The following is a 23,709-nucleotide window of genomic DNA, read 5'->3' on the forward strand; positions in this document are numbered from 1 at the left end:
CATTCCTGTTCTTCTTAACCTGGAGCAGAGGACACCAAGAGCAGTGAGCAGAGATAGCTTTTAAGAAAACCAGACATTGCCGCATGTAAAATGCCAGGCATGAGAATTGATCAAAGCTTGGCTCATCAGGAGGCCTGTTCCTCTAGGTCAAGAGGTTTGTAGCAGGCCTGAGAGATGTGGATGCTCTTGCTCCTGAATTAGATGCTCAGGACCCTAATCACTGTAGTGCCTGCTTCAGAGCCTTGTGCATTCTGACCATCCCAGGGAAAGGCAGGCAGGCTCCCAGCCCTCCAGAACTTGCTTTTCTTAATTATATGCTATTGAAAGAGCAAATGAAAGAATATGTTCCCAATGGTTTAACTTGTGCACCTACATTGTCATATTCAAATAATACAAACAATTCCTCTGTGGAATTAAATGAAATTATTTCAGGGGGGAAAAAGGTCTCTTAGGGTAAATTCCAAAAAGTACTTGTGTAATTTGAAACATGTTCTGGTGTGTTTTGCTCCTAGTTTGATTCTGACATCTTTCTAAGTTTCTTATGTGAAAAGCAAGTCTCTTCTATTGCATGAGTATTCCTCTCTCTGTGGATATAGATATAAATAAAAATATAACTAGATTATAGATATTGAAGATTCTGGTTTTTTTCCTCAGTTAAGCTGAGCCCGGTTTTGGAAAACTCATGGCATTATCATCACAACCAAGATACATCTCCAGTAAACATTGTGTTTGTTTTATGGCAGATGTTCAGAAAACTAACAGTTATAACATGTCTAACAACTGTTTTAGCTATTTTTATACATTTCTTCACTTTCTCTATGATTATCAAGATCTAACTTTAATAAGCACATGTCTTCTTTTTAAAGGTGAGCAAGGCAGAGGGAATTCTCCTCCTAGTAAAGGCAGCACTGAAAAGTGGAGAGACGGAAGAACAATTGCAAAAGATGATGAGTGAGTTCTACAGATTAATACCTCACAGAGGTACAGCCACTGAAAAAGTTAGCCTGAGACTATTAGCCAAGAAAGAGGACCTCTGCCAGGTAAATCTCTGAAATATAGGATTCCACTTAAAATATGTGGGGGGAGCCCAGCCCTGAGTGGCTCGGTTGTAGTGTCATCCCAGGCACTGAAGGGTTGCCGGTACAATTCCAGGTCAGGGCACACACCTGGGTTGCAGATTCAATCCCCAGTTTGGGCCCGTCGAGAAGGCAATTGATCGATGTTTCTCTCTCACATCAGTTTTTTTCTTTATCTCTCTCTTTCTCCCTTTCTGTCTCTGAGCATGTCCTTGGGTGAGGATTAAAAAAATAAAAATAAAATATGTTGGGGGAGAGGCCTTTTCAAATCTGATGAATAAGGTAACACTGAAACACAGACATTGTCTTTAGAGTTTGCTCAAAAATCAACTGCTGAGCTATTTCAGAATGCTTTGGGTCCTTATGAAGGTTATCTGAACCATGTTCTAAACTGGAATGTACTGGAATAGTGGTACAATTGCAGATATGTTTAGAATTGCTACCTTATAAAATAATTTCCCATATCAGAAGATGAGTTAGAATTCTTTCTGCAAATAAACAGAAAGTTGCAAACTGACTTGAACAATGAAGACATTTATCATTCCTTATAACAAGAAGTCCAGATACAGGGTGGCTGCTGCTCCATCCAGTTCATTTCAAGGTTACATCTCTGACCTACCTGTAAAGAGCCTGGCTCCCCTTGCCATCAACTTACAGCTACAGTAGTTCATAGCATCCCACCCAGAATATATTTTTTGGTGTCTCTTAGACTTTTATTTCTTTGGTCAGAGTTGAGTTATGTATGTTCCTAAGGCAGTCACTGGCTAGGAGACTGAAGGAGTTACTGTGACTGCTTGGAAATGGTTACTCCCCCTTGAACTGTGGGGGGAAGAGCAGGGCTCAGTTAGCAAAGAGGAAGGCAGGAAGCCAGCCACAGTGTCCACCCACCTTGGATGAGACCCAGCTCATTCTCTGGCTCTCAGTTGCCTCATTCATGCATGAAGGCACTGGGCAAGGTCGGAGAGGCACCTAGATTTCAGAGGAGTTTGTAGATGTGAAATTTTGCATCTTTAGGGGAAAGTATAGCTTTGAACGGGTCCTCAGAGGATAAGATTACCTTATTTGTAATCCAAAATAAGTGAAGAATCAACAAATGAGATGAACCAGTAAATGAGACGATACTGGGCCCTTCCAGATGTAAATGCCATGATCTGTCTCACCTCCAGCATGAAGAACCTTAGTCATTGGTTTTGCTGCTGAGAGGGTATGTATGCTGCCCATCCAGATACTTTTTAATTTAAATTCTATATTTTCAATAGATAATATATCTGCATAATTTAAAAGTCAAAATTATACTAAAAAAGGATACTCAGAACAATTTGTATTCTACTCTGTCCCCTCTGACCCATTCCCACTCCCTACCCTGATAGATAACCATTTTTACTAGTTTCTTTATGCAAACCAATATGAATAAGAACATAGCATATTACTTTATGTAAAAATAGGGGGTAGAATAATATTTAATAACAATGAATAATATTATTTCCCCGTCTATTTTTATATAAAAAGTTGTGTACTATCTTTGCTGTTCTGCACTTCCTTCCTTCATTTACTATACCCTGTACGTGGAGATTATCCTCATGGTATTCCACTGTGGGGTGTGCCACATAAGTGGGTATCCCCATCTCCACACATTTTGATTGTTTCTGAACTTCACTATCACAAACAGTGCCACAGTGAATAACCTTGTATGTTTGCCTCCTCCTGCTTGCACAGGGGTATCTCTGGGATACAGCCCCGGTGGTCAAAGTTCTGGCTTAAAGGATGTAACTGTGATAAACTTTGATGATTCGCTCACAGGGGTGATACTGTTCTGCCCTCCTACTACCAAAGCATGAGTTTCTGTTTCCTATATTCATACCAATAGTGTATTTGTATATCTATGGATAAGATGTGGCCCCTCCATGTGGTGAGCCTGATTACCTTTTCAAATGGTTAAGGGACCTTTGTGTTTCTTTTTCTGTGAACTGTCTACTCATGGCCTTTGCTTCTTTTTTGAGGGGGTCTTGGTAATTTTCATCATGATTTTCAGGTCCTCTTTATAAGTTGGAGAGCTTCGTTTGTGATGTGAGTTGCAAATATTTTCCGCAGTTCTTTGGTTATTTTACTTTGGTTATAGTGAATTTGTTGGTGGTGGTTAACTTGTTCTCTTGCACCATATAGAAAGTTTTTTACTTTTATTTAGAAAAATGCATCAATTTTTTTAAAATTTATTTTTTAATTACCATTGACATAAAATTATATTAGTTTCAGGTGTACAACGTAGTGATTAGACTTATATAACTTAATAAATGATCATCCTGATAAGTCTAGTATCCACCTGGCACCATACATAGTTACTATACTATTATTGACTATATTCCCTGTGCTATACTTTACATTCCTGTGACTATTATATAACTAGCAATTTGTACTTCCTAATCCCTTATTTTATGCCTGGTGGATTTGAATTATAGTTAGAAAACCCCTCCCCATGTGGCATAAAGACGTGTGGCAGGAGAATGCCTAGTGCTCTCCTTCAGTACCCCTTTAGCCTCAAAAGATGCTAAAAGCAACACATTCGTCTTTTAAACCTAATTCAGATTATCCAGAAACTGTGTTCCCTCCTCCAAGCTCCATGACCTATGAGTATATGAATCTTCTTGGGTTCTTGCTTGGGGAAGGGACCCATGCCTTATATATTTTTTAGTCTTTCAAATCTTACACAATGCCTGCCATACAGAACATGCTTAATGAATTTTTGTTAAGCAGAATTGACCTTGCTATTTGTGGATCTGAGTTCCTGTTTTGTGTCTATCCCTTCCTTGCTGTGGGATCTTGAGCAATTAGTTTACTCAGAGCCTCACTTTCTTCAGCTATACAATGAGGGCAGAAAGATCTAATAATAATAAGTCCAGTGTTGTAGTGTAGGTTAGAGGAATAATATACCTGAAAACACTATGAACAGTGAAGTATTATCCTTATGTACACTATTATTATTATCATCATGTATTTTGCTGTCACTGAGGTGACTGTATTACCTTTAATATGCCACTTACAGTATAGACAGATATTAATCAAGAGCTTTGGAGAATAGCCCTGGTTGGTGTTGCTCAGGGGTTAGAGTGTCAGCCTGAGCACCAAAGGGTAGAGGGTTCAATTCCTAGTCAAGAGGGTGCAGGTTCAATCCCTGGCCCCAGTTGGGGCGTGTGTGGGAGGCAAGCAATTGATGTGTCTCTCTTACATCAATATTTTTCCGTCTCCCTCTCTCCCCCTCTTTCCTTCCCTTCAACTCGCTCTAGAAAAAATATCCTCAGGTGAGGATTAACCAAAAAAAAAAAAAAAAGCTTGGAGAATAAAGTTTATTTTTCCAATCTTTTTGAGAAAGTGTAACGTGACATAAATATTTGCATATGTGGTAATTCTAACACCTGTGTATAATTTCCATCCACAGCTAATAAGAGACATGGTTAATGTCTGTGAAACTAATCTGTCCAGACCCAACCCACCATTTCTTGCCAAATACCGAGCTTTGAGATGCAAGATTGAACATGTGGAACAGAACTCGGAGGAATTTCTAAGGCTTAGGGAAGAGATATTGCAGAATAATTGCAGGTAAGCATAAGGAAATGCATTTGGATCTGTTTTTCTGTAATGCTATTTCAGATTTGGATACAGAGCCAAATGCGACAATTACCTAGATACATAAATTCTCAGTGACAAGATAACTGTGTTGCGATGACCAGTTACTTTTTTCTGTGTTTATAATAGGGCATGAGGCAGTGTGCTGTGCTTGAAAACACTCCCTACTATTCTACTCAGATTTCAACGTTACTGAATCTTGATGAGAATTAAATTTAAAAAATTTAAATCAAAGGGTATTTAAATTTGTGTTTGAAGGATGTTACATAAGAAAATGCACTTAAATTAAGATTTTAAAATACAAAAATATATGTGTGGCAGTTTCTAAAATGACCACTCTGGCATAAACACCTGGAAAACTTGTCAAGAGCTATGGCGCCCCTCAATGTAACTGACACCTGCTGCCTCGTTGACTGCACTTTCCTGTTTCTTGTGCTGGTGTACATTCTGTAACCTGGGGCGACAGCAGTAACAAACACAGATGATCAACTGCTCAGACAAGTCCTCAGTGGTGTTAGTGCCTCTGTAGAATCATCTTGGCTAAGAGCCTGGACTTGGCTTTAAAGGTTCAGAAACTACTTTTATTGATTATTCTCAAAGGTGGGAACGACTTTCATTGGCTTGGTCATTCAACCTATAGCAGCTGCCTGAAGTCTCTCTTTTGGGCATTGCTAGAATCTTGGATTTCAGATAATATCTAGGTAGATCTGCATCAGCCTCACACATGCCTTAGAGCCAATGAATGGCAACTGCTCATACCAGCTTGCAGAGGCCAGGGGTTAAATTTTTAGAAATTTTGTTAACTGATTATTAAGCCATTAGTAACTTGAAATCAGCTCTAGTGGGAGAATTTACACCATGGAAATCAGCAAATGCTACAAATCAGTGTCATGTGTAGGTTTTGTTGTTGTTAGGAGTTGGTTTTCTAGCACTCCACTAGAACCAGATCTAGCCATGCCTCCTTGTGAATGGATTCAGGCCTATCTCAAAATATGTTGTGTCTTCCTTGGGTGGTCATCCTCAAATTCCATTCCCAGTGCCACTTCCCACCCACTAAGATGGTTATATTTTAAAAAGTGGAAAATTATAAGTGTTGATGAAGATGTGGAAAAATAAGAATCCTCATACATTGCTTGTGGAATGTAAAATGATGCAGCTGCAATTTGGCGATTCCTCAAAAAATTAAACACAAAATGATTGTATGCCTCAGCAAGTTCACTCCTAGTTATAGATACAAAAGAACTGAAAACAAGTACTCAAACAGATACTTGTACATGAATGTTTATAGCAGCACTATTCAAAATCCTAAAGGTGGAAACAACCACAATTTCCAAAAATATGGTATATACATATGATAGAATATTATTCAGCCATAAAAAGGAATGAATCACTTGCACATGCTGCAACACAGATGCAGGTTGAAAACATCATGCTGAGTGAAAGAAGCCAATCAGAAAAGACCACATGTTGTATGATTCCATTTATATGAAATGTCTAGACTAGATAAATCAAATCCATGGAGACAAAGGTCAAATTGCCTAATCCCAGGGAAGGAGGAATGGAGACTGCTAAATGGGTATGTGGCTTTTGGGGTCATGAAATGTTTAGGAACTAGACAGAGTGGTGATTGCACAACATTTTGAATGTACCAAATACCACTGAACTGTACATGTCAAAATAGTTAATTCTATGTTCTATGAATTTTACATCAATTGAAAAAATCTATATAGATCTTTCCCAGATTTTGTTTTATATATAATCAAATTATTTTGATTTCTTTTGGTTTGACTTTTGACCCTCCCCTTGGTATCTGCTGCAATCTAATACTAATGAAGAGACTGGTGACAGTGAAGGTAGAATCAGAAGGAGAGTGATTGGCTTTCCCCAGGGAGTCAAAGGGAAGGAAGAGGTACATCCTTAAGACCTGAGGTGGGGGTGGAATTCAACTATCTAATGTAAGTCAAGCAAGGCCTTGGAGATCTTACCCTCCCTCTCCCAAGTATTCATTCAACAAAGGTGGGCCTCTTCCTAGGGAGAGATTCAGCTGCTGGGAAAAATTAGATTTTCTCCATTTCATTTCACTAAAAATGATTTCTTTAATATATTTCTGTTTTTCTAAAATTTATATTCTTTGCTGAAAGTTTAGAAACTATATAAAAATATGAAGAGCCCTGGCTGGTGTGGCTCAGTAGTAGAGCGTCGGCCTGCATACCTAAAGGTCATGGGTTCGATTTCTGGTCAGGGTTTGCAGGCTCATTCCTGGCCAGTTGGAGCATGTGACAACCAGTTGATGTGTCTCTCTCACATTGATGTTTCTCTCTCTCTCTCCCCCTCCCTCCCTTCCACTCTCTAAAAATCAATGGAAAAAATATCCTCAGATGAGGATTAACAACAACAAAACATAAAGATCACCCCAAATCTTCCCACCCAGAGATAACCAAGAGATTATATAACCACTGTTTATACTTTGGTGTAGAACATATTCCAAATTGAATTATTGAATCTTCTCTCCAGCCAGTGGATGCTGGTAGGCCAGCTCTCTGAATAAAAATCTTGATTTATAATGTTTGCTGATTTCTGTGGTGTAAATACTCCTACTGTAGCCTCATGTCAAGCTACCGATATGACACTACTGAGCATGGAGCTGGGAAGACGTGCTCAGTAAGCTCTCATAACCCCTTGGCACCTACAGTTCTTTCCCTCAGTAGTACCACTAGTCTTTTCCTGTGCTTCTCCGTTTTAGCCACCCACCCTGAGCCATTAATGATTCTCTCTCCCTCATTCCTAGATCACCACGTTCTGTCTATTCTGCCTCCACTGGCTTCCTTTTACAATGCTGCCATTTTTAGTGCAGACCACTGTTGTCTCATTTATACTACCCTTCCTCTGATGTTCTTGCCACTCCTGCCCTATCCAATATGTTTTCCCATAATGAGCAGTTAGATCTTAAAAATATGTACCATATTACACCATGTTCCAATACATGTCACCTCCAAACAGAGGCCTTTCTTGACCACCTTTCTCTGAACCTGGTTGTTTTCTTTAGTAGCACATAAAATCAGGCATTTGTTAACTTGTTGATTTTTTCTCTCTCTCATTAGAATATAAGCTCAGTGAAGCCCCAGAGACCATGTTATCTTACTTCCAGTGCCTGGCAGAATACTTGGCACAGAGTCTAATCATTAAATGCATGAATGAATGAATGAGTTCATTCAATCTGTATGTTCTATATAGTATGTATATGATAAAATTTTGACTCATACTATGCATAGAGTTTTGTAATCTACTTTTAAAATTTATATTTTACTATAAAATTTACTTCATAGCTTTATTTATTTTTTTAGTGTGATTTTTTAATGGCTGTAATGGCTGCATAATATGTCGAAGATAAAATGTGTTCTGATTGATTGCATCAGACATTTGGGCTGTTTTGTGGTTTTTGCTGATAATAATGATTTTTCACTTTGTTTTCAATTACATAACCTCAAAGTTTTTCTTCTAATTCTTACAGTACAAGTCCGGTGGATATCCTGCAGATATTTAGAGTTGGCAGAGTGAAAGAAACCACAGAGTTTTTGAGCCAGCTTGGCAATGTGAAACCCTTGTTGCACGGCTCACCTGTGCGAAGCTTTGTGGGAATCCTGTCCCGGTAAGAGTGTGTCATCTTCACTTGCCAAGTTTTTCAGCTTCACACAAGTGTCCTACTTTTTTTTCCAATTTTTTTTTTAAGTATATGACATGGGTTTTTCAGTTAAAATCAGCCAGATCACTGCATTCTAGGGGAAATTGAACACATTAAGTTATAAGTATCTAATTTAAATATGTTTATTATTATATATATTTTAAGTCTAGTCTATGGATATGAATTGCTTCTTGAGACAGTATCATATGAAGAAAGATGATTTTCAGCCCTGGCCTGGTAGCTCAGTTGGTTAGAGCATTATCCCAATACTCCAAAGTTGTGGGTTTGATCCCCATCAGGGCACATACAAGAATCAACCAATAAATGCATGAATAAGCAGAACAACAAACCCATGTCTTTCTCTACCTGCCCCCCTTCCTCTCTTTATGTCTCTAAAAATCAATAAAAAATGAAAAGAAAGGTGACTGTCTATTTTATGAGTCTTCCATGTGTGTCTAATCTAGGGATAGTCCACAACTTAAAGAGAAAGGTCTAATTAGAGTGTCCAGATACTATTTAATACATCACTATAGTTTTGTTTGCTTTGAATAACTACTTAATATTAAGGCTGAAATGGAAGTCAGAGGAAGCAGGGGAAAATATAATTGAATCTGATCTGCATCCTTAATTAAATACCTAATAAGAACTCAAAAAGAAACATACAAGGTCCATCAGGAAAATTTCCACAGCTGTTGAGGGATCCAGAAGACTATTGCACTAATCAGGAAGATGGCAATTTTCCTTGAACTAACCTGTAAATTTAGTGATATCACAGCAAAAGTGCTAACAAGATTTTCTTAAAAGAAATAAAAAGCTGATTCTACAGCACACATTTTTCTAAAAATTCGACATTACCAGGATAATTCTGAAAAGAAGAGTAATGAGGGAGGATTAACCAGTCTACACATTAAAAATACATTATAAAGCTACATGAATTAAAACAGTGAGGTGGTGTATAAATAGATGAATGAACAGATTAAAGAGTCCACAAATAAACACAAAAGGAGAGTATTTAGTATATGATAAAAGTAGCTTTTATTTCTGTGGAAGAAACATAATTTTTTCAATATTATATTTTGGGAGAAATAGATACCATCCTGGAAAAAAATGGAAAGTTGGATCCTTACCTCATTTCTCACACTTAAATAAACTCCACATGGAGTAAAGATTTAAATATTACAAATAAAACTGTAAAGATATTAGATGAAAAATGAGAGAATATAAAAAATAATAATCTTTGAGTGGGAATGGCCTTTCCTGGGAAGAATAAAACCCAAAACCATTTTACAAAATTAATCCCTCATAATACAAAACTCAAATAGTAGGTATTTGTATAATACAAGGCAGATATCTCCTTTTTCCACCTTCCCAGAGATAAACATGAACAATCTGAATGCCACAAGTCCAGTAGTAACTGCATGTGACCTTTAACAGGGGAGTAACGCAGTCCATGTTGGGCTTAAACATTGTCTGGCTGAGCACTGGGGGGCTTGGGCATGAAGGATGCTGAGCCTGGGGACAGGAGAAATGGCCAGCAACGCAGTGATGAGAAACAAGCCATAGCCTGGGTCATTTATATGGCCCCTGGGACTCCTTCAGTGGGGTTACTTTGAAAATGCTTTTTTTTCTTTTCATTTCATGTTATTTATTTGTTGTCTTTTAATTGGTGTATTTCTTTCTTTATTTTAAATATATCTTTATTGATTCCAGAGAAAGGAAAGGAGAGGGAGAGAGACAGAAACATCAATGATGAGAGAGTCATTGATCAAGCTCACAACCGGGCATGTGCCCTGACCGGGAATCGAACCCCAATCGCCTGGATCCCGGGTCAACGCTCAACCGCTGAGCCATGCCCAGTCAGGCTGGTGTATTTATTTTTACCCAACTTTGTTGAGATATGATTGACTGTATGCATTTAGGTTGTAGAACATGATTTTTTTAAAGGTATACATCATAATGATTTAATATAGGTATTATGTAAAATGATTTAATATAGGTATTTGTAAAATGATTACCACAAATCAATTAACACTTCCATATCTTACCTTTTGTGTTTCTTGTGGTGAGAACACAAGATGTACCCTTTTAGCCAACTCAAGACTACAGTACAGTATTAATAATTATAATACCATGCTGTACATTACAGCTATAGAATTTATTCATCTTATAACTAAAAGTTAGTACCCTTTGCATTGTTTTTGTTTTTTTTAAAGAGAGTAGAAGGGAGGGAGGAATGAGAGAGAGAGAAAGAGAGAGAGAAACTGATGTGAGAGAAACATATTAATTGAATGCCTCCTGCACGTGCCCCCACCGTGGCTGGGGATCGAACCTGCAACCCAGGTACCTACTCTTGACTGGGAATTGAACCCATGACCCTTTAGTGTGAGGGCCAACACTCTAACCATTGAGCAACACCAGCCAGAGTAGTTTGTACCCTTTGGCCAACATCTCCCCATTTCTCCCAGCCCCTGGAAACGACCATTCTATTCTTTTGGTTCTATGAATTCAATTTTTTTTTTTTTTAAATGTATCTTTATTGATTTCAGAGAGAGGAAAGGAGAGGGAGAGAGAGAGATAGAAACATCAATGATGAGAGAGTCACTGATCGAACCTGCAACCCGGGCATGTGCCCTGCCTGGGAATCGAACCCCGATCGCCTGGATCCTAGGTCGACTCTCAACTGCTGAGCCACACCCGGCCGGGCTGAATTCAATTTTTTAAGATTCCACATATAAGGAGGTCATGCAGTATTTCTGTGTCTGGATTAATTAGCATAATACCCTTTAAATAGCACCTGTATCTGCTAGAATTATGAGGCTATAAGAAAAAGTTCCTTTTTTCTAGTAAACATTATGTCCTTTTCTTTTTAGGGGGTTGCTTTTGCCCAAAGTAGTTGAAGATCGTGGTGTGAAAAGAACAGATATTGGAAATCTCGGGAGTGGAATATATTTCAGTGATTCACTCAGGTTAGTATTATTGTATCCTTAATCATGTTACTCATACCCATTACCAAGGAATCATTGCTGAATGCTTCCTATATGTTTTCCTCTGTCTTTCCCTGGTGAGGGATTTCTCACCGAAGGAACAGTTAATTCATTTATTTATCAAACTAAAAAGTTTCTGAACAGCAAGAAAAACTGCCAACAGAATAAAAAGCAACCAGTCGAATGGGAAAAGACATTTGCAGACAACAGTTCTGACATGGGGTTAATAAACAATATATGTGAAGAACACATACAACTCAACACCAAAAAAACCAAAATACAAAACAGTCCAATTAAAAATTGGGCAGAGGACCTGAACAGACACTTCTCCCAAGAAGACATACAGATGGTCAACAAGTATATGAAAAGATGCTCAACTTCACTAGCTCTTAGAGAAATGCAAATCAAAACTACAATGAGATAACACCTCCCACCTGTTAAAATGGCTATTATCAGCAAAACAAGTAATAACAAGCATTGGAGAGGTTGTGGAGAAAAGAGAGCCCCCGTTCACTGCTGGTGGGAATGTAAACTGGTACAACCACTATGGGATTAGGATGATGCTGGCCTCATAAAAAGAGTTTGGGAGTTTTCCCTCCTCTTGAATTTTCTGGAATAGTTTGAATTGAATAGGTGTTAATTCTTCTTTGAATGTTTGGTAAAACTCGCCTGTAAATCCATCTGGTCCAGACTTTTGTTTGCTGGGAGTTTTTTGATTACTGCTTCAATTTCATTAGTTATTATCGGCCTATTCAGGTTTTCTGCCTCTTCTTGATTCAGCTTTGGAAGGTTGTATGCTTCTAGGAATTTGTCCTTTTCCCCCATGTTGTCCAATTTGTTAGCATATAGTTTCTCATAATATTTTCTTACAATCTTTTGTATTTCTGTTGGGTCAGTTGTTATATTGCCTCTTTCATTTCTGCTTTATTTGGGCCCTCTCTCTTTGTTTCTTAGTGAGCCTGGCTAAAGGTGCATCAATCTTATTTATCTTTTCAAAGAACCAGCTCTTGGTTTCATTGATTTTTTTTGTATTGTTTTTTTAGTCTCTATGTCATTAATTTCTGCTCTGATCTTTATTATTTCCTTCCTTCTAATTCCTTGGGGCTTTTCTTGCTGTTCTTGTTCTAGTTCTTTTAGTTGTTGTGTTAGATGGTTCATTAGATCTTTTTCTTGTTTCTTGAGATAGTCCTGTAATGCTAGAAATTTTCCTCTCAAGACTGTTTTCGCCGTGTCACATAGATTTTGGGTTGTTGTCTGTTCATTTTCGTTACTTTCCATGAAGTGTTTGATTTCTTCCTTGATCTCATTGGAAACCCATTCATTGTTTAATAACATGCTATTTAGCCTCCATGTGTTTGAATATTTTTGAGTTTTTTTATAGTGATTGATTCCTAGTTTCATGGCATTGTGATCCGAGAAGATGCTTGATATGATTTCAGTCTTCTTGTATTTGTAGAGACTTGCCTTGTGCCCTAACATGTGGTCTATTTTTGAGAATGTTCCATGTGCACTTGAGAAGAATGTGTATTCTGCTGCTTTGGGGTGAAATGTTCTGTAAATGTCAATTAAATCCATTAGGTCTAGTGAGTTATTTAAGATCTGTGTTTCCCTGTTGATTTTTTCTCTTGATCTGTCCAGTGCTGACAGTGGGGTGTTAAAATCCCCCACTATGATTGTGTTGCTGTCAATCTCCCCTTTGAAGTCCCCCAAGAAATTTTTTATATATTTAGATGCTCCTATATTGGGTGCATAAATGTTTATGAGGGTTATTTCCTCCTGTTGGATTGATCCCTTTAGTATTATGTAGTGACCATCTTTGTCTCTTATTATGGTCTTTATTTTGAAGTCTGTTTTGTCAGAAATAAGAATTGCTACTCCAGCTTTCTTTTCGTTTCCATTTGCATGGAATATTTTACTCCATCCCTTCACTTTTAGCCTGTATGAGTCTTTTGCTCTCAGGTGGGTCTCTTGTAGACAGCATATATTTGGGTCCTGTTTTCTTATCCATTCAGCTACCCTATGTCTTTTGATTGGACCATTCCATTTACATTTAAGGTTACTATTGATATCAACTTATTTAATGCCATTTTCCCCCTTTATGCTAATGTACCTTTCTTTCATTATTCCTTCTCTTTCTTAAAGCAGTCCTTTTAGCATTTCTTGCAATGCTGGTGTGGTGGTACTGAACTCCTTTAGCCTTTTTTTTGTCTGGGAAGCTCTTTATTTCACCTTCAATTTTAAATGATAACCTTGCTGGATAAAGCAATGTTGGTTACATTTCTTGCTTTTCATTACTTTGAGAACTTCGTGCCACTCCCTTCTGGCCTGAAGAGTTTCTGTTGAGAAATCAGCTGTCAGCCTTATGGGGGTTCCCTTGTAGTTCACTGCTTGCCTCTCTCTTGCAGCCCTTCATATTTTCTCTTTGTCCTTGCGATTTGCTGTTTTAATTACGATGTGTCTTGGAGTGGGTCTCTTTGGGTCCCTCTTGTTTGGAACCCTCTGTGCTCCCTGAACTTGTGTGGCTTTCTCCGCCAGCCTAGGGAAATTTTCTATCATTATTTCCTCCACCAAGTTCTCTATCCCTTGCTCTCTTTCCTCCCCCTCTGGCACTCCTATAATGTGAATGTTGTTTCACTTCATGTTATCCCAAAGCTCCTTAGACTGTCCTCATGCTTTTTAAGTGTTTTTTTCTTTTTGCTGCTCTGATTGAGTGATTTTTTTCTACCTTGTCTTCTAAGTCACTTATTCTATCCTCTGCTTCACTGAGCCTACTTTTAATTCCTTCCAGTGCATTTTTGATATCAGATACAGCATTCTTTATCTCTGTCTGAGTTTTGTTTATGGTATGTATCTCTTTTTTCATGTTTTCACTAAGGTCCTCAATCTTATCATCTAGTGTCTTAAGTTGCTTGAACATCTTCATAATCAATACTCTGAACTCTGTTTCTGATAACTTGCTAAATTCCATCTCATCAACGTCTTTTGCTGGCGATTTTTCCTTTTCTTTAATTTGGGGGTTGTTTCTTTGTCTCCCCATTTTGGTAGGTCTTAGTGTTTGTATCTATATATTAGATATATTTGCTGTCTCCCAGTCTTGTGGGATGGGATTTTGTCTTGTGGGTCCAGAGGAGCCCAGAAGTGTGTTTTCCTCATACTTCTGAGCTCTTTGCTTTAGGCATGTTTCTCATGTGGGTGTCCCTTTTGTGGTTTCTTTATGTTCTCCTGTTGTGGTTGGGTCTAGATTGTTGTTGATCAGTCCTTGGGAGGACCCTCCTCTCGGGTTGGCTAACTGTGACTCAGCCCCAACCTCGTTGTGTAAACTGTTGTACGGATGCTGGCAAAGCAGGACAATACACAACTAAACTTTCAGGATACAAGAGGTATCTTACAAAATATCTTGACAGTCACAATGAAAACAACTCACATGAAAACAGAACTAGGAGAGTGAAGGGAGAACACACACACACAAAAAAAGCTTTAAAAAAAGAGAGAAAGAAAAGTAGCGCTTAGAGAGAGAGAGATGTATATTGTTGTTAACAGTGGTGAAAATTTAGAAAATAATAATAAACTAAAATGTGAAAAATAGAGACGCTACTGGGAGATAACAGAAGCAGAGAAAAGATACTGAAAGAAGGGCCAGCAAAAAATTAAGGGAGAGAATAGGAATAGGATAATAGTTAAAAATGAGAAAACAAAAATACAATGAAGAGAATAAGTGAAACTAACAATCGAAGAAAAAGACAGGAAAACAGAAGGGAGGATAACAAAAGAATGAAAGAAAAGTAGAAAAAGAAAAGAAAAAGAAAAAGGAAAAAAAGTTATGCCAGTGGATAGAGAGGAGAGAGAGATATAGCCCAGGCAGGGGAGGGGGTCTGGTAAGAGATTTGGTGGAAACTAGAGAAAAGCAGTAGACTTGGTTATAATGATAAAGTCCCAGCCATTAAGCAGGAATATCTAGAAATAGTAGAAGCAAGGATAAAACAAAACAAAGCAAATAAAGAAAACAAAACTAAAAACAAGCTAAGCAAGACAAAATTCTTTTACAAAAAAGAGAAAATAATTTAGTTTAAGAATGTTTTTTAAAAAAAATTTTTTAATTAAAAAAATTATTATAAAATTTAAAAATGAAAAAATAAATTTTCTCTTCTTCCTAAGGAAAAAAGAGAAAAAGCAAGCAAACACACAAACAAAATACAAACAAAAAAAAACAAAAACAAAGCAAAACAAAAAATTAGAAGAAAAAGTCAATCAGGTGAGTCTCTTCTGCGCAGCTTATGTTGTCTGAGGATCACTGTTTTATATACTGATTTCAGTTGTCCTGGGAGATACTTGTGTATCACCCAACGTGAGGAGCCGTCTGGGTTTGGCTCTGGTGTCCTTAGGTAGATGGTTGATCTGAGGCTCTTCGTGGACCACCTCCTCTTGTCAGCTATTTTGTAACCTTGTAGTTGCCTAGTCTTACTCCAGAGTCTTCTGTAGAGTCTTTAGGATGCAGGGTGGCTAGTGTAGCCCAGGGTATCACTCCCCTTAGAGGTTTGTTGTCAGGCACTCACTGTGAGGGAGTTAGTCTCTGCTTCACAGCGAGCTCCTCAGCCTCTACCCTGTCGTCTGATTCTAGTTCCCCAGGCTCTGGCCTGCTGCAGTTTCAGATTGATTTCAGTCTGTTGCCTTTTCTGTATGGGAAGTTTCAGCAGCCTGGGCTCAGTGGGCTCGGTTAAAAAAAACATTCTGGTGAGCCCTTTGCCTGCCCAGCCCCCAGCAGGGTTTTCAGCGTTTCCTCCAGTTCCCAAACAGCAGTCCCTGAGAGCCTTATTCTTGTAATGTCTTCCTGTGAGCTGCTGTCCCTTCCCCCTCAGGACTGTGCCCTGTAGGTGTATCTGGGGCTTCAATGAGGTGGACCCACCACTTTCCTGTTGGGGGCGGTGCTCCCTGCTGCAGGAGAGGCCAGCAGGCTCCGCCCCTCCCTGCTCAGCTCTGGTTGGCTGGTCACACCAGGCCCGCCCCTCAGACCGTCTACTGTGCAGACCCCAATCCCAGCCTCTGCTGGTCTGTCCACACAGTTCACACCGGGTAGGTGGGAGCCAGTTCCGGATCAAACTCACAAGTGCACAAAGCAACGCACAGGCAGAAAGTCCACCCTGCAAGGTCCCGCCGCCCGCACACCAAGGCACCCAGCGGGAGGGGACCCAATGTCAGCTCCACGCAGCTCCCCGCACCTCTGGTCTCAGCAAAGCTGGGTCAGCTTCATGTGCCACCACGGCGCCCCTTATGGCTGATCACAGATCCCAGCCTCCCAACACTGGGAGCTCAGGGCGGGAGGGCACCCTCAGGGCTGGTCACCGATCCCAGCCTCTCGGCACCAGGAGCTCAGAGCAGGAAGGCTCCTCCCCTTTTCCGCGTCCTGCAGATTCAGTGTTTTCTGGGGCCCAACACAATGCCCCACAGGGAGGCAGAGGGCCCCCATGTGTGGCTGCTCAGTGCAGTCCTCTCCCTTACCACTCGGATGCCACACACTTTGGGGCAGCCTTTCGTATGGTTGGCACCCTGAGCATTAGACACCGGTCACAGCCACCTCTAGAAGCTTTGTTTCCTAGGAAGGCACCGTCCACCATTAGAGGCTTTGTTTTGCTAGGAAGGCGCCGTTCTCTCCTCGCGACTCACCGCTTCCCTGGGTCCCTCTGCCCTGTGCGCGGGGTACTCCTTCCCCTCTCGTGGCTCCGGGTGTGGGATCCCCGCTTTTGGATGCCGTCCGCACTCCCGAGGGGAGGGAGCTTTGCAGCCTCCAAGTCTTGGGGCTCGGAGCCCAGCACAGACTTCAGGGGGACTCCCCCTCCCTACGCTCTGCCCCCTCTTACCGGACTCCGTGATGTGTCTTCAGTGCTCCCCACTCACACTCTGTCCACTCAGGTATGTTTCTCTGGTTTTTCCAAGCTGGTTACGTAGGATTTTCGGAGTAAATCGAGTCTGTGGCTGGTAGCGGGGGCCTCTGCTGCTTCTCACAGGGCCGCCGTCTTCCCCTCCTCGATATTCAGTTTCTTAAACTAGATGGCAGTTATATGGGTGTCTTATAATTACTGTAACTTAACATTTATATTACAAATGCTCTTTTATGTATACAATATTTCAAAGTGAAAATTCTTAGATATTTAAATATTTTTTAAAAATTTAATTGGTATTCAGTTGAACTGAACCAAATTGAAGTCCATTGTCACTTTTGACAGAGTGGTTTTGGTGAAGTATGAATAGAGCCAAACTGCAGTGGCTTGAGAAGTGGTCAGTAAGCAAGCTGTGAAAACTGAACAGATAATATACAAAACAATGAAACTAAACCACCTTCTTATGCCATTTAGGAGAATAAACTCAAAATGGATTAAAGACCTAAATGTAAAACCCTAAACCATAAAAATCCTAGAAGAAAACACAGGCAGTACAATCTCTGACATTTCTCTTAGTAATATTTTTTCTGATACATCTCTTCAGGCAAGGGAAACAAAAGAAAATAAACAAATGGGACTACATCACACTGAAAAGTTTTTGCACAGTAAAGGACACCATCAACAAAATGAAAAGACAACCTACTGAATGGGCATCATCAATAAATCAACACATAAGTGTTGGTGAGGATGTGGAGAAAAGGAAACCCTCATGCACTGTTGGTGGGAGTGCAGACTAATGCTGCCAGTATGGGAAACAGTGTGGAGTTTCTTCAAAAAAATTAAAAATGGAACTGCCATATGTCCTCTTTGGAGAAGTGTCTATTGTGGTCCTCTGCCCATTTTATTTAATACGTTTTTTTAAATTGATTTTTAGAGAGAGAGAGGAAGGGAGAGGGACAGAGAGAGAGAAACAATTATCAGAGAGAACCATTGATTGGCTGCCTCCTGTACACCCCCTCCTGGGGATTGAGCCCAAAACCCAGGTATGTGCCCTCACCGGGAATCTAAAGTGAACTCTCTGTGCATGGGATGACGCTCAACCAACTAAGCCACACCTGCTAGGGCTCTGCCCGTTTTTAAGTCGAATTTTAAAAATTGAAAAAATGAAAGAAATTTGATTGTAAAAAATTAATTGGCATTCAGTTGAATTTAACCAAATTGAAGTCCTTCATGACTTTCGACGGAGTGGTTTCGGTGAAGACGTATAAACAGAGCCAAACTGTAGTGGACTGAGAAGTGGTCAGCAAACAAGCTAGTAGAGATGGTCACTGACTGTGGAAGGTGGTAAGAAAGGGAGGAGAGAGGGAGGGAGCAGATGGGGAAAGGGTCTAGAACGCAAAATCAAGGCCCAGGTTCCATGGGAAGGAGCTAGCATGTTTGTAGTTACAGGAAAAGAGCCCGTAGAAAGGAGAGGTATGTAAGAGGAGTCAGGGAAATAGAATTTTTTTTCAAGTGCAAGTCTTAGGATAGAAAAAATGGTCATTAAGGAATGCTTTTATGTTTTGGTCTTGATATTTGAAAAAAATAGAGGTATGTCCCCTAAGGTGTCCCAGCCAGTGTTTTGCATGGCAAAAGTTGCTTTATTAAAGCTCGTGATTCCTAAAAAAAGTTAGAAAATCTCTCCTTTGGGTGTCACTGGAAATTTTTGTTTTTCCTTTTGGGTTCAGAAGGCACGAGAGAATACAGTACCTGTCTTTGCCTCTGATCAGTTCTTACTTACTTGGTTTTTAATGTCCTTTCTTAGCTTTAATGCAGAGGATTAATCTACTTTTTCTTAATTAGTAAGGTGGGTTTTTTTCTTTCTCTTGCACCAGTCTTGTGTTTTTTAAACCCAAATGCATATATTTTAGTAGCTAATAAGGACTTGGGGAACAGTAAAATTCTTCTTTCCCTGGGAACAAAGTACTTTAATCACTACCAAGCTATGTGTCTATTACATCAAATTTGTTGTTGTTGTTAATCTTCAACTGAGGATATTTTTGCCATTGATTTTTTTCTTTTAGAGAGAGAGAGAAGAAAGGGGAGGGAGAGAGAGAGAGAAACATCTATGTGAGAGAGACACATCAATTGGTTGCCTCCTGCACCCTCCCTGACTGGGCCCGGGGATCAAACCTGCAACCCAGGTATGTGCCCTTGACTGGGAATTGAACATGCAACCCTTTGATGCGCAGGCAGTTGCTCTAACCACTGAGCAACACTGGCCAGGGCTGCATCAAACTTTTAAATAAATAAATAAATAATAAAATGCTAAGTGAATCTTCAGAGATATTTCAATAACAGTAAAATTTGGAATGTTCTACCTATAGTTTAAAAAAAAATATCTCCTATACATATATAATAAAATGCTACAGCTATGTTACTATAAACTGTAAACTTGTACTTACTTCCTCTCACATGCAGTACAAGTATTAAGTACTCACACCCAGGAGAGACAGATGGCACTAGACTCATGGTCATTTGTGATGTCGCCCTTGGGAAGTGCATGGACTTACACAAGAAAGATTTCTCCTTAACAGAAGCACCGCCAGGTTACGACAGTGTCCATGGGGTTGCTGAAACAGCCACTGTCACCACAGACTTCGAGGTATTTGTATCAAGAAACAGTCAGAGAGGCTCCTGTTTTTACTAAATATGCTTAAGTTTAAATAATTATTGTATATCTATTGAATTCAATATTTTCATATTCAGTAATTAGCAAACATGAAACTCTGCTTTTATGAAAACATGTGACAATAAAGGTTTTTCCCCCCACCTCTTTATGTTTGCTCTAGGATGATGAATTTGTTGTATATAAAACCAGTCAGGTTAAAATGAAATATATTATTAAATTTTGCATACCTGGAGATGAAGTAAAGGACTTTCATCCTTGTAGTAATATTGAATTACAGGAGCACACACCTGAGGTTTCAGAATTTTCAAAGGTTGAAGGTAAGACAGTTTTCTTGAATGCTGTTTCATGTAATGTTTATAGAACTCAATATTATATTTTCGATGAGATTTATATTCATGTTTAGTAATTATACTTATGACCTCAGATGTATTTCATTTCCTTTTTTATTTTGTAAAAATGAAAACCAGGATGCTTGAGAGAGTTTAAGGGATCTCAAAATTATGTTACGTCACTGACACACCAAAGTTGAGCTCATCCACCTCAGGATAGCCACAAAAACCCACTGAAACATTTAAGATGCCAATGTGTAAAAAGTATAATGGAGGCTGTAAAGTGTAAAGTGTGACAGAAGGCTCAGTTTTAGAATCAGGAAGCTTGGGTTCGAGTGTCACTAGGCTGGTGATCTGCAACAAACCACATGATGTTTTCAGGCGTCAGCTTCTTTCTAAGGGGAATGAGACCAATATCCACACCACAGTGCTGCTGTGAGGATTGCATGGGATAAGTGAAGACACCCCCAAAATTGTAATGTGTAGCTTACCTATTAGTAGTACAAATAAATGAAGGGATGAAAGCTTCTTAGGAAATCATAAGCCCAAACTACTATAATATTAATAGCATTGTAAAAACACAAACATTTTAAACTGTGATCAAAGTATTTTTTTTTATCAGAAATGTAAGACTTCTGGCCTAGTCAGAATAATCTTACCTGACAAAAAATCCCAGAGGAAGAGGCAAGAAGAGGAAGGAATGGTTCTTTTACAGGAAGACTTCCTGTTGGATTTGCAGTAAAGTAACTATTACCCAGATTGGAAATTAATAAAGGAGAATTATACAATCCATTGATATTGGAAAGAAATAAAAGCCATGGCACCAAAGATTTTGACCCCAAGGAAAACTGGGAAAATATACACGAGTTTGAGAGTGAGTGGCAATGTGATGCAGGAAATTACAAAGGGGTGCCTTTTATCTATAGCAAAAATTTCAGTTGTACTAAAAGATCACCATAATAAACCCTGAATTAGTTTTCCTCAAAAACATGGTGTTTTTGTAAGAAATAATACATACCAATATTATATGCATGACAAGCCATTTACAAGGAATCGGTTAAAACTGAAAAATAACATCAGTGATGCAGGAAACAAGTAAATAACGTGTTTGGAAAATAGAGTTGTATTACATTTGCAGGTACACCTCACCAAACTGTAATTGTTTCAGTGAGGAGACAATTTATGACTGCAGTAACATTGAGAAATCTGTCAAAAGTGTTCCTCAGTTTCACTATAAAATTTTTTTCTCACTATCAAAACCATTTCTAATAAATGTAGGAAGATTTAAAAATATTTTTTGTTACCTGTACAGTACAGGAGAACACACATTAGTGAAAAGTCTTACAAATGTAAGGATATGGGAAGACTTTCAGCAAAAGCTCAAACGTCAGAATCATGAGAGTTCATTCTGGACAGAGACTTTACAAACATAATGAGTGGCAAAGATTTTAATCAGTGCTCACACCTTATACACATCAGAAAATCCACACTGGAGAGATACCATATAAATTGTGTAGTGGACATTCAAGCCTTGCAATTCACCATAGAATCCATGCTGGAGTGAAACCTTACAAATGTAATGAGTTTGGTAAGGTTTCTTTCCCAATGTTCACAACTTTGGTTTTGTGAGCAAATTCATACTGGTGAGAATCCTTACATATGTAATAAGTGCAGAAAATCCTTTACTATTAGTTCCATCCTTACTAGACATAGGAGAATCCATACTGGAGAGAAACCTTTACCCAATTTGTAAACCTTACTAGGCCTCAGAAAATACTGGAGAGAAACCACATAAATGTGGCAAGGCTTTCATTTAACACAAAGGCCTTATGGATCATCAGGGAACTCATACAAGAGAAAAACCTTATAAATATGAGAAGCGTGATAATGGTTTTTCCAGACATTCACAACTTTGGAGTCATAAGATAATCTATATAGGAGAGAAAACTTAAATATGTAGTGAGTGTAGTAAAACCTTTAGACAGAGGTCAAATCTTACTCAACATAAGAAAATCCATACTGGAGAGATACCTCAGAAATGTAGTGTGTCTGTCAAGGCTTTTACCTGATTTGCAAGCCTTACTGAGCACCAGAAAATGCATACTAAGTAGAAACATTATAAACCTAATTTATGTGACAATGCTTTTATTCAAAGCTCAAGCTTTGGAGATCATCAAAGAATTCAAGTAGAAGGAAACCTTACACATACTATTGACATAAAACTTATGCAAATGTGAAAGCCTTACTCAACGTCAGAGACTCCGTTGTGGATAGAAACCATGTAAAACTCATGTATGAGGTAAAGCCTGTAACCAGGGCTCACACCTCACTTGATACTACAATATACATCTTTGAGAGAAAGTACACAAATGCATGGCAAGGCTTATCAAACTTTAAGCCTCATGGAACACAACAGAATTCTTATTTGGGAGAAAACTTACAAATGTATTGAGTGTGATCAGCTATATAAAAAATGTACAACTTTGTGATCAAGACCAAATTCATATAAGATTGAAATCATACAAATATGTCAAGACCTTAAGCAGTGACCTGGATACACCAAAGAATTCCTACTGGACAGAAACATTACAAATATAATGAAGGTGATATGTTTAAATAACTTCTCTCAATGAATGACATAAGAAAATTTATATTTTCTTACCTTTGAAGATTAACCAATATCAGATGTTAAATTCCAAAGAGAATTAAAAATTAAAATTAGTTAAAATTCATGAGAATGTTGTCTGTCAATGGAGCAAGGAAATTTGTGGAAAGGTCTAATTATCTCCAGTTTATACAATGTTTTCAATTATTTGAGGTTTCTTGAAAAGGTCACATTGTTATTGACAATTTACAGCATGAAGTTTGAAATCTGTTGATTTTATTACGTGCTTTTCCATTTTCACTATGATGGTCTCAGGGATGAAAGGACGTACTTCATCAGGTAGGGTTTATTCAGATTCATGTAACCTGGAAAAATTATAACACTAATTTTAAGGTACAATATGGTACCCGGCCAGGCATGACTCAGCTGTTGAGCATCGACCTAGGATCCAGGCAATCAGGGTTCGATTCCCAGTCAGGGCATATGCCAAGGTTGTGGGCTTGATCAATGACTCTCATCGTTGATGTTTCTGTCTCTATCTCTCCCTCTCCTTTCCTCTCTTTGAAATCAATAAAGATATATTAAAAAAAAAAAAAAAAGATATAATGTGGTATAAGTTTAAGAGTCTAGGAAGTGGCAGAACATAAATGTAAACAGTTATCTAAATTATAGCACATATTGTGGTCACAGCCTCTTCTCTAGATTTGTTGGTATGACTGAGGGTCTCTGTTGACGATCATAGGAAAGGATTATTCTACCAGATGATCATGAAACAGAGTAGGCCAGGACACTGAAAGAATGAGTTTTTCATGTTAGAATGGTGGATTACTAGGGATGGCATAAGTGGTAGCAAAAATAGAGGGTG

The 23,709-nt window shown here is 38.7% G+C and overlaps 1 protein-coding gene across 1 annotated transcript in view; it reads left to right on the top strand.

The window, feature by feature from the left end:
* The window catches only part of PARP4 (poly(ADP-ribose) polymerase family member 4), an 85,305-nt gene that overhangs the window by 13,385 nt on the left and 48,211 nt on the right, over nt 1-23,709 (top strand). Inside the window, exons 9-14 of the mRNA XM_016203563.2 lie at nt 867-1,040; nt 4,510-4,670; nt 8,209-8,346; nt 11,250-11,345; nt 19,700-19,883; nt 20,071-20,227. Of these exons, the coding sequence (XP_016059049.2) occupies nt 867-1,040; nt 4,510-4,670; nt 8,209-8,346; nt 11,250-11,345; nt 19,700-19,883; nt 20,071-20,227 (910 nt within the window). The remainder of the gene's footprint in view (nt 1-866; nt 1,041-4,509; nt 4,671-8,208; nt 8,347-11,249; nt 11,346-19,699; nt 19,884-20,070; nt 20,228-23,709) is intronic.

The sequence above is a fragment of the Miniopterus natalensis genome, chromosome 2 (genome assembly GCF_054644295.1).
Source record: "Miniopterus natalensis isolate mMinNat1 chromosome 2, mMinNat1.hap1, whole genome shotgun sequence".
NCBI classification, from domain to species: Eukaryota; Metazoa; Chordata; class Mammalia; order Chiroptera; family Miniopteridae; genus Miniopterus; species Miniopterus natalensis.